Consider the following 11,459-nt stretch of genomic DNA (forward strand, 5'->3'; position numbering starts at 1 on the left):
TGGCTTCTCCAGCTCCGCCGGAGGCTAGTTCTGACGCGGGTAGCTTGTCGACTAGCCGTGGATCATGGACTCAGTCCGGTTCGATTTGAGGCAGACTCGTTGGAGCTACTGCATGGGGTTCAGACACCCTTGGATGCTTACATTGGCTTACAAGCTTTGTATGAGTGTAGTTTTATTCCCTTCTGTTCCATGCTGCTACATTTCAGCATATTTATCGTGACTCGTGAGGCTAATGCTTTGTGTCATAAACTAGTCCGCTGGACGACTTGGCTAGTGCTCCTGCCTACTGTTTCTTCAATTCATCCCCGCCTATATTGGCTGATTTCTCAATATTAAAAACTTATTTTTCTCCTCAAAAAAGAAAATAAAAAAGGAAGCTACAAAGGATGAAACCATTGGGAAAATGGAGCAAGGGTCATCTGGGTATTGCGGATAGGCCTACAGGTCTCCACTTTTTCTATGGCTAAAACAATGGAGGAAGGACCTGGAAATATTCCTCATTCTAGACGATTGCCTTCGTTTTCACAATTTAAAGTTACAACCAGAATAAATAGCATTGCTACAGTGAAATCAATATTAGTTACTTCAAAGTAAGAGTGTAAGACTAGTTAGTTTAGCCAGAAGTTGGGTAATGCTATTGAACATGCTCTATGACTATAAATCTATTTTACCAAATTTTGTTCACCAAATATATGTCTAGTCAACACATTAATTGGTAAGCATAATTTATGAACATGACTGTTGCAGGAAGAAAAAGTTACTGAACATGAAAGTAGACATCTTTTAGGCGTTTCAAAACTCTGGTGGCAATTTCAAACACAACACAAACACACTTCACAGAAATTAGAATTCATTCTTACTTGAAAGTAGGGTTAATTCGAGCAAATAGAGAAAGTATGTTAAAAGTGCCCGAATACGGTCATCTTTGTAATAGCTTTAAAAGCAAGATTGGCCACAAGTAAAAGAGAATCTGTTGAAAAAATATGTCACACTCAGCTTGAACAACCAATCTCTTCCTTGATATACCTAACAGCATTTGAGACTCCGTCCTGAAAGGCAAAAGATAGTTTGATAAATCAGTTTCGTAACGCCATTCATAATTTCAAAGGCATCAAATCTTGAGACACAAACAGTTCTATGATGCCAGTTGTTCCTTCAATAATTCACTCTTAGGTGCTGTGCAAAGGGAAAAACTATATTTACTCATCACATATTTCTTTACCAAGATTTGGTGCTAAATCGTGGAACTTCAACTATAGTTCTGGCCAAATTATATTCAGATAATTCAGATAAATTGTTTGTTACCAAGAAAAGCCTATCATATATATGCAAAGTAGGAACATGTTCCCATGTAGTCTAAATTGATATTTGACAAGCCACGACGGTATGGAATAAGATGACTGCATCAATGAGAAAGTCTCTACCAGAGAAAGATGGAGTCCTTCCATTAGTGCAACGCACGCTCAGAGGAAAAGGTCCATCCACACTCTTAAAATTTGTATACATAGGGACTCTTGACAAACATGTTGCACATTCACAAATTAAAAAGAAGCCCCCCACCCCTGCTCACCAAATCCAATTGAAATTATAGTGCAACACTATCAAGTAACAAGGATGATACTTCAAAAGGGAGTTTGCAATGTGATAAAATAAGGAATCACACAAATCATTTCTCCAAATCCTAATGCAGCAACAGCTTGGTAGATAAATGATGTAACTATTGTGTATAGACTATTTATTTAATGCAAGGATGATACTTCAAAAGGGAGTTTGCAATGTGATAAAATAAGGAATCATACAAATCATTTCTCCAAATCCTAATGCAGCATCAGCTTGGTAGATAAATGATGTAACTATTGTGTATACACTATTTATTTAATGCACATATCCAAATCTGTACATGGCATACTTGTTTGGTCTTCCTGAAACCCACCAACAAAGTTAACCTTCATAAGCCAAGAATAAGTATTACCTCAAGAGATATTCTCTCAGAAATTTCTACAGCGCGTTCTCTAATTTCAGGAGATAATGTATCATGTATGACTCTTGATAGCATCTTGGCTGCTTCTTCGATACTTTCATCATCACTTTCTTCAGGAAGCAAGTGGCTCCTTTTCAACGGTTCTGGTGCCACTCCAAGCCAAAACATTCTTTCTGCCCAATAAAACTGGTCTAGCAAAAATGGACATAGTACCTGCATTTGAGATCAATAACTTTACTGAGTCTGTGTCATAGGAAGGCGAGAGTACAATACTCCTTCAGTGCTAGATTTAATAGTTCTTCAGTGTTCATAGATCTAAAGCACTTGTATACATTGTGTATACAGCATTTTTCTTTTTCTTTTTCCCATTTGTCTTGATTATTACAACTGATATACTTGATGTCTTGATCAAATGAGAACTACATATTTCAAGACCAAAGACATACTAAGAAATGAAAATATAATACTACAACTAACCTGTGGGATTCCTGCAAGTAGTGCTGCAGCAGTAGTTCCACTACTTCCACGTTTACAAGAAACAGAAAACATAATGTAAATAATTTGCTTGCTAAATATTCCCACAACGTTGTGTCGTGATCAAAAGCCTTTAGTTATCATCTAGACCTTTCAACTGGTATGAGCTTTCAATTTCATCCAAGTTATCTTAATTGATCCAAACATGCATATTATATAATCTTTCAACCAAATGCAATCCCCACCATGGATGCGGTGAATGAAGGCAGACAAGTTTTTGACATATTAAGTTTCCTATGCCTAACATGGCCTAATATGCTGCGATAGTAACACCATTCAAAGCACCGCTCCCTTCCAGTGAAGAAGACTCTGGAATTTCCACTTAAAACCTTTCCATTACTACCCCTCTTGATCCATTTCCACCATATTAATGTTCTCCCCTCCCCTCTCTCATCCTTTGAACGGAATACCAGCAATGGAAAGACTTTAAAACCCTCAAAATAACACCAAACATGGAATTATTCAAGAGGCTTGGGTATTGGAGTAGCATCTTTTGTAAAGGAAATTTGTTCATTAGTTTGAGAAATTGCCTGACAAAAGAAAAATCGGTACGAAAGTAATTTGGGTAGCTAAGGATTATTTAGGTGATATGCAACTATAATAGAGCAATAGTTCAGGTTAGTTTCATGAAGTGAGGTTCTCAACAGGAGGACTGAATCATTGTGGTGTTTATGGACAGTGGTGAAGCTGTGGGTGCTGGAGGGCTGAAATTCAAATTTAATTATAGTACTTGAGACAAAACAAACAAAACAAGAGAAATTACAGTAAGAACACGATTACCTTCCCCCATGATGAATTGCAGCTGCACATCCAGAAAACAGCCACGTGTATGGTATAGAACTAGTTGACAAGGTAAAGAACATGTCATCCCAGAGAGGAAAAGAATAATCATTGCAGCTGATTTATTTAATATTCTGACACACACAAATGCCCCAAACACTCTTCACTGATCTGAGCTTGAAACTGGACCATGAAGATGCTCAATTTATAAAATTCAGATTCCTCATAGCTTTTTTATTAAAAGTAACTCATTTTCTTTCATCAATTTTCATGTAAAGCATGCAATGGATATATGAGATTCTCACCCAGAAAAGCAGAATAATCGTTCGTGGAAGAGAGAAACGCAATCGTCATTAATCTGTTTGTGGGTCATGTGCGATGATGAATCAGCAGCAATAGCTCGGATTGCTGCATCTAAAGGCTTGTAGCCAGCAGTAAAAAGGATAAAACGATAAGTTGTTATCTTGAGGACAGATTCAAGAATACGAAGAAATGCTTGAGGATTCTTCAAAAATCCCATGCTGCAAGTACAATGGGAAACCAGATATTAGCACAGAAACAACACAACAACAATATATAACAAGGTTACTGTACACTACAAGGTAATCTTGCATTAACACTTGAGCAATAACTCATTTAAGTAGCAGAAAAATTACTACTTATAAACTATACTAAAAGGATCATATCACATTATAATTCAATCAAATCAGACACTATAACCTGATATTCTAATACAGTAATTCTAAGAATTCATTAAAGCAATTGCAAATAAATCAAGCAAAGGAACTTGCCTACCAATAGAATTCAGGCCAATAAAAACAGGTGGCATAGGCGTAGGAGTCTTCAGAAAATATTGCAAGTGAACATGAGCTGGGCACATTTCAGCATTTGTGTACAGATCCCCTGAAGAAACAAGCCTTGAAATTTCACTGCACTTCTTACATGAAAATTGCCATTCATTAGGCAGAAACCAAAAGCCACAAACCCGAATGCTCGATGGCCAGTAATCTGCCAAATGAAAAACAACAGTGAGATAATTTCAATACTACCAATAAAACTCTGCTGGGTAGATCAACTTCCTAGCTTATGAAGTATAGACTTTTCAGAATCCTTATAGTTCCAAGAGTCATTTACAATGGTTTAGGACTTTTGACATCTGTTCGGTTAGACTAGTCCTATTCTGCTGCAACAGCAAGCTTATGAGAATCATTTTCAACCTACATCAAAATTTACCAAGCATTATGCCATATCTTATGCTTTTCTTAGATTTCTCCTACAAAAGGTATGGTTCAACAGTGGTTATGGTACCAGTAGTCGTCCACTCACTGTCTAACTGGACTCCAATATTTATTTATATCATGTGATGCATCTTATCATGTGATGCTGCAATCCCTTTTCGAAATGGAATCTTGCTCGTGCTTAAAAGATTTTATAATTGAACAATACCAACAAGTCTTCTATTCAAATGCAAATCCGAAGGCAATTTTTTGATATTATTTTTTTAAGGGTGTAAAAAGCAGTAAGAAGGCAAACTCAAGCAGTAAACATAACATAATTTGAGAAGATATTTTCAGGAGTATGATTAATGCCTACTGGCATCATGTGTAGAACCATCAGCTTCGCAATTGTACAATCATGCAATATCAACATTTAAAATCAAATTTAATAGTAGAAAATCAACCTCTATGTCCATTCCATAAACGTAACGTGATATTTTATTATTTTTTCCAATTTTTTTTAGAAATACAAACATGTATACCTGGGCACTCAACAACTTCTTTGCTAAAACCATACCTGTGAAACAATAGTGAAAATTTTTCAGAATAAGTATTATGTCTCTCCTTGGGAGGAAAATATGTATACATGTATATATACATATAGGCTGATCTGAAGCTGATGTCTGCAAGTCAGACTCATGAAAATAGTAATACCATTCCATCAGAATCTGCCCTGAATGGTTCTGTGTATGTGTGTAATAAAGATAACAATACTACAATCACAGAAGTCATGCACGAAAATAAGAGTCAACTTTAGTTGATTAGTTAGTTTGATGGATAGTAAACCACAATAACTTTTTGGTTGCAATTTTAATTGGCGATGCATCTTGTATCCATGTTTGTAAAATAGCCTCAGTTACCTCATGAATTTAGATGTCAGTAGTACAGGATATTTTACGAGAAACCTTTAAAACCACACACACACAAAACTGCTCTTGTGTTTTATTTATTTCACCTATATATTTGGGTGCAAGTTGAAAACTTACAAAAGTCGGGGAGACAGTGGCCTTTCATGCCAAGTGGGGAGACCCGTTACTGGATCCTGCATTAGATAAGGTAAAACAAAGGATTTCAAGAAAAGAAATATATATAAACCAGAGGGCCATGTGACGAAGGAAAATACTAAAACTAAGCTCATGTGGGATGAAACTTCACAAGTTATTTAACAATCACTAACTGTTACAATTTATTTAAGCATCAAGAAATTTTAGCATCAAAGAGACATTAACTGTAAAAGGGAAAGCACTCAGATTCAAATGGTCACATCTCCAGGATCCCCAGTGTTCAGTGAAAAGAGGCCACATCCAGTGGATCACGTCTTTCCAACCAACCTATGTGCATTAAAAATGTAAAAATTATGAATCACAAACTTATATTGTTACAAGTAGAAAAAATACAAAAAAGAATAAAATAAAATTCACTAGTCAATTATGATGTACACTAACAATTCATTTAGGGAGATAAAAGAAAGAAAATTCACTTGCTGAAGCAGTATTTCCATATATCTACTTTAATTAAGTACCTTCCTGAGGTTAGGTTCCTGCAGGTATCTATACAAGTGTTGATATTCCTTTTTAAACTGGCGCTCAAATGATGAAGGTGCACTGAAAGTAAATTGAAATAAAAAGTAACTAGCAATGATCAGGCAAGTTTAAATGCTTAAGTATAAAGTTCGTACAGAGAAATTCACTTTCGAAGCTTTGAATAATTAAAAGTTGAGAGAGAGAGATTGAGAAAGAGAGAGAGAGAGAGAGAGATTCTCGCTCGTACATGCAAGTGCACACTTGCAGCACAATAGGATGATTCAGTCCCTGTTTATAAGTGTATATACTTCTAGAAGCTAGTGTTATCCCGAGAATTGGATACTGAGGATATAATATAGTTGCTTTTAGACTTCATATATATCTTTATACACGTGGACGTCAAGCAAATAAGATTTTTTTTTTTTTTTGATGAGGACCACTGGTTATCAAGTAGAATTCCATGTGGCCCTTTCATATCCCGAGACTTTCATAAAACAGGAGATTCCTGGGGAAAAAGAGTAGATTGCAGGGCAGATAGTCACAGCATATGTGTGCACAAGATCTGAGTAAAGTAAAGATCCAAATAAACATCTACTACCTGTACGGAACAACATAAGGAGCAGCAACCATGCAGCGGACACGGAAAAGCTCCGCAAGACTCCAGCCCTCCTGGACCATCACAGAAAAAACCCAGTGTCGTTACCACATGATCACAGGTACTGTGAAATTGAAACTGGCTGTGTTACAAATCCAGGTACATATGGTGTTCACAGTATATGATCTCACATTGGATATTCTAACCATGCATCCCCATATATAAAATTATGACTGCACCCATAACCAATTTGTTCTGGGTTGGGCATATCAATTCTAACTTTAACATGGTATTAAAGTAGCAAACCATCAACATGTGATGGGCAAGTTGACCACACATGCTCCCCACATCACCTAATATGATTGATTCACGTGTTTGGCTCTATCCGACCACACATGAGGGGAATGTTTAAGCATACAAGAAACCCACATTGTGTATTCAAAGGTTTGCTCTACTTGTAAATATCAGCCATCTCCACCCATACTCCATAGGTTTTTGGGCTGGAAGTTCCAACTTAAAGGAGATTCACACCAGACATGCAGATGCCCCCCTTTTTTTTTTTTTTTTTGTGTGGTTTGACACAAAGAAGTTGACTGACGTAAGCATTGAAAGCTATGCATTTGTACTGATACATGACTCCAAAAGTTGTAATGCCAATCAGATAATAACAAAAAATTATTATCATGTTTATATCTAACATCCTTGCGTATAGATTTTCAAAAGCTTTATTCTTTATACTTGCTTCATATACGTATCAATCCATGGAAGGGATAACTTTGATTCAAATTCAAAAAATACAATAAAAATTACAAAGGAAAGTACCAGAGCAAAGAAATTTATCACAAAGAAATCACCATCCATGCTTGGGCCTGATCCAAATATCGTTTCAACTACCAAAAGACATTCGTTTCTATGTTCTCCAGAAAACAACTTTTTCTGCAGCGAAAGAGGCAACTCTACAGAGCCTGGTAAGGGAAGAGATCCAATGAGAAATTTGCAAAAGTAGTTTCTACCTATTTCTTAAACAAATGCTATTATATTGAGAGTTTGAGAGAACAATGAGAGAAAGAGAGTAATTTGAACCTGTAGTATCATGTTTCTGATGGATAGAGAGAACAGGTGGTGATGAAATTGGAAGATAGGAAACATGCTTCTCAGCCAAGTGACAACGTAAGCTCTGCATAAAAACCAGCAAATAAGACTAAAAATATAGCTCAATAGCATATCAAAGAAACGAATTTCATTTGCATGAACATTTCCATAAGTTGTGAGGAATAGGGAGCTGCTGTTTCTTCTGTTCTTACTATTAATACTAGTAATAATTTTGTGAGGATAATTAGACTGCTAATAACTTGACTTGCAACATGTCAATTTAGGATGGTATAAGTAGTCAATGCTGAACCCTCCGATTTAGGATTGAAACACTTTCATTTAAGTGTTTTGGTCCTAAGAGAGAGAGATATTCAGTTTTCTGATTCACTTAAAGTGAATCTATAGAATAGAAACAAACACTCCAGTTTTTGATTAAAAGTCGGCATAAGCTGGTATATAATTTATTGGCCAACAAAGTAAAGCTGAAAAACTGCAAGCCCTAAAAAGTGTCAAGGCCTGCAGTATCATGGGACAAATCATAAATTCTTGTAATTCAACGATCAACCTGCATTGTCCACTGCTACTTCATTGGAGTTCGAATGCAGTGGACAATGCAAAATTGTGGGATTTACTGAGCGATAAATGGGACAATGCAGTGGCCTAACTCTGAGAAAAAACGAAGGGTTGTATTCTTGGGCCATCTTGAATGGTGCTAGATTATTCCTTAAAGAGGTGAACAAATGTCATTACAAAAAATAATGAATGAGTTGGGGTCAGAGGAGTCTGCAATTGTTTTTTGTTTTTGGAGTCCCAAAAGGTTGTTTCTTAGGTAATCCTAGAAGAATGGTCATAACAAAAAAACAAACAAAAAATCTCTAGCATTGATCAAATATAGGAGCCTTAAAAAATGGACAGGAGTTTATAAAAGTAAACCTCGTGAGCTGAATGTGTGATAAGAACAACTTGGTACTGTCTCTGGTCGGAAGCAAAGGCCGCCGCAATGGCCTGCAAAGAGAAGAGAGAATCAAGATTATAGTCTCAAAACGGAAAGAGAGAGAGAGAGAGTGAGTCGGCGACTTACAGCAATTGGATAGACATCGCCTTTGGTACCGAAAGCCATGAATACAGCAACGGGTTTCGTCCTCTCCGTCTCAACCTCCATCACTCTTTGTTTTTTGGCAAAGGGATGTTAATCAGCTGGAATCCTTTTTGAATTTCAGCCCCTTCGGTTCTCCCGAGTCTAAACACCCACCAATGGTCCTTCCGGTCACCTCCAAATTGGTCCTATTTTTGTTATTATTTTTTTTTTTAGGGAAACCCAATAACATTTCATTCATAATTTTCAAGACCAGACAGAGTGGTTTCGCATTTATTAGTCTTCCGCTGTGTAGTGAGCGTGGTGGATGTGTTTGTTTATTAAATTATTGTTTCAGTTTAATTTGCAAACTTGGTGTAATGTAATATGTGATTCTAAAGAATGAATTTGTATTGACATTTTGGGTTCAGTGCATCTTCGTGTACTTTTTTAAAAGAAAAAGAAAAAATTTCAGGTATTTGGTGTTGATATCTGAACCATCACGTCAAATGTATTTGTGTTTGTTTAACTTGTTATTATTTGTGCTTGAAAATCGGGGTGTGACACACGACGACAAATAGATCGCTTACTCGAGGAGGATTGTCTATACTGGCAAAGCCGTATTTCAGTGAGTAGACCTTTGCTTTTAAATTATTTATGCATGCATTATTAGAGCATGTTCAGTCCACCGACAGTGGACGTTCACTAGCAGGTCAACCACCATCAAAATAGGTGACCTGATTTTTTCTCCGCCTCTGCGTCACCTCTGGCAATGAAACTGGTCCTAAAAGAACCGCATGGTCCCGTCTAGTCGCCGCTCGAGCTTCACCACCCTCCATAACCGCTCACGGTGGCCTATCGAATAGGAGAACCAAAACAAGTTGCAACTGGGTTCTTCCTCTTCCGGCCACCTTGAGCTCTGCCACGACTTGGGTCATTGGCGGACCCAATTAAGAACAACCGGGGGCTTATGCGCCCACTGACTCTTTGCTATAACTCCTATAAGCATAGTTATACTAGCACATATAGATGATCCATCATATAGATGCCCCCACAGCCCAATATTTTCTACGCTAAAATAAAGAGATATGCCTCAATACTTCAAATAATATATTTCCTTAGTTTTTTCTTATGTACGAATTTCCGGTTTTCACCCACTTTCCGATCAAATTTTCACATCTTAACCGTTCAGTTTTTAGGTCCTAATGTATAGATCACCTCTGCAAAATTTCAGCAAAATTGGTGATCATTAAGGCATCCAAAACTGCAAATTACAACAATGTAAACGAACGGTTCCGGTTCGACAGATTCAGTTCGTTCGTGTAAATTGCAGTTTTGGACGCCTTAACGATCACCAAATTGGCTGAAATTTTGCAGAGGTGATCCATACATTAGGACCTAAAAACTGAACGGTTAAGATGTGAAAATGTGATCGGAAAGTGGGTGAAAACAGTAAATCCGTTCCATAAGAAAAACTAAGGACATCCTTACCTGAGAAAAATCCTATATATATATATATATATATATATATATATATATATATATATATATATATATAATACAAATTGATGAGACAAGTCCAAAAGCTACAAGCCTGCAGCAGCCAAAAACACTTTTTTTTTTAACATAGTGCTATTAAACACATTTAATAAAAGAAGAAAATCAAATAAGGCCTAAGAACTTGACTATTTAATACTTTTATTTTTTTTTAAAGAGGATCAAATGATTTCACTCCTACCCCCATGGTGACTCGAACCCAGGACCTGAATCCTAGGTAGTGGGCGCTCTAACCACTGAGGAGGGTTCCATATTTTCCAAAATGAAATATAAGAATAGGGAGCCACGTACAAAAGTTAATACCAGAAGAAAATTTTTGATTTGTCCAGTGGAAATGAAGCACTATTAGAAAACAAAAATCAAAAGCAAAAAAACTTTTTCTCTGTAAGTTTGTGTTTCTTGTTCTGCAGTCTGAACAATAGTGAAATCTTCGTCTTCTCTCAATTTTACAATTATTTATTTCTTTTTTTTATCTGGTTGAGGACATCTTTAAATGTTTGAGCTAATTTTTTTTTTTGCTAAGATTGTGAAGCGATTGTAATTTTTTTTTACTAAATACTTACTCGAATTGTTATGACTTTCAATGTTTAGTTGTTTACGAGTTGTGCTAAACAACGAATTGTCTCGAGAACTTCTGCTCGTCCGGCGGCGCTCGGGGCTGCTAAGGGTTCACCTCGCCGCTATTGGGCCGCTGCTGGACCGGTGTGGAACGCTATTTGCTCGGGGAGGTCAGAGGGAGAGGCGTCGGGCTCAAGGTGTTGGGCGGGGCTGGGTGAGTTTCCAGATGACATCTCTGGGTGTGTTCGCGTTGTGCAGGGATGGGAGGTCCGGCGTGGGCTCCGCAGATTCCGGCGGCAGCGTGGGTCTGATGGTTTTGAGCGGCGGTGTAGTTCTGTGGAACTGTGCGGCGGTGAGGATCTGGAGGATCTGAGCGGCTTGGGATTTTGAAGGGGTGCACGGCGAGGCCAAGCGGTGGGCGTTGTATGCTGGGTCGGGCCGGAGCGGCTTGGTTAAGCGTGGTCCGCGCAGCAAGATACGGCGAACA

The 11,459-nt window shown here is 37.4% G+C and overlaps 1 protein-coding gene across 1 annotated transcript; it reads right to left on the reverse strand.

Annotated features, from left to right (window-relative positions):
* Nucleotides 1-629: 629 nt before the first annotated feature.
* Nucleotides 630-9,107, reverse strand: LOC133745277 (sterol 3-beta-glucosyltransferase UGT80B1). The gene is made up of 15 exons (XM_062173333.1): nucleotides 8,864-9,107; nucleotides 8,716-8,787; nucleotides 7,774-7,867; nucleotides 7,513-7,655; nucleotides 6,694-6,764; nucleotides 6,095-6,176; nucleotides 5,802-5,903; nucleotides 5,559-5,614; nucleotides 5,055-5,089; nucleotides 4,087-4,303; nucleotides 3,601-3,816; nucleotides 3,296-3,355; nucleotides 2,459-2,498; nucleotides 1,973-2,194; nucleotides 630-1,049 (listed from the first exon to the last, which is right to left on the reverse strand). The coding sequence occupies exons 1-15, from the start codon at nucleotides 8,942-8,944 to the stop codon at nucleotides 993-995; spliced, it is 1,548 nt and encodes a 515-aa protein (XP_062029317.1). The 5' UTR covers nucleotides 8,945-9,107; the 3' UTR covers nucleotides 630-992.
* Nucleotides 9,108-11,459: the final 2,352 nt, after the last annotated feature.

Source organism: Rosa rugosa, chromosome 4 (genome assembly GCF_958449725.1).
Source record: "Rosa rugosa chromosome 4, drRosRugo1.1, whole genome shotgun sequence".
NCBI classification, from domain to species: Eukaryota; Viridiplantae; Streptophyta; class Magnoliopsida; order Rosales; family Rosaceae; genus Rosa; species Rosa rugosa.

What these genes read in the sequence shown, in the direction of transcription:
- LOC133745277 (XM_062173333.1), bottom strand. Translation starts at nt 8,944, where the DNA reads ATGGAGGTTGAGACGGAGAGGACGAAACCCGTTGCTGTATTCATGGCT. An exon ending in GGCCTGAATTCTATTGGTAG is followed by an intron (nt 3,817 to 4,086) that starts GCAAGTTCCTTT and finishes TTGTACTTGCAG; the next exon opens with CATGGGATTTTTGAAGAATC. An exon ending in CGATTATTCTGCTTTTCTGG is followed by an intron (nt 3,356 to 3,600) that starts GTGAGAATCTCA and finishes CTTGTCAACTAG; the next exon opens with TTCTATACCATACACGTGGC.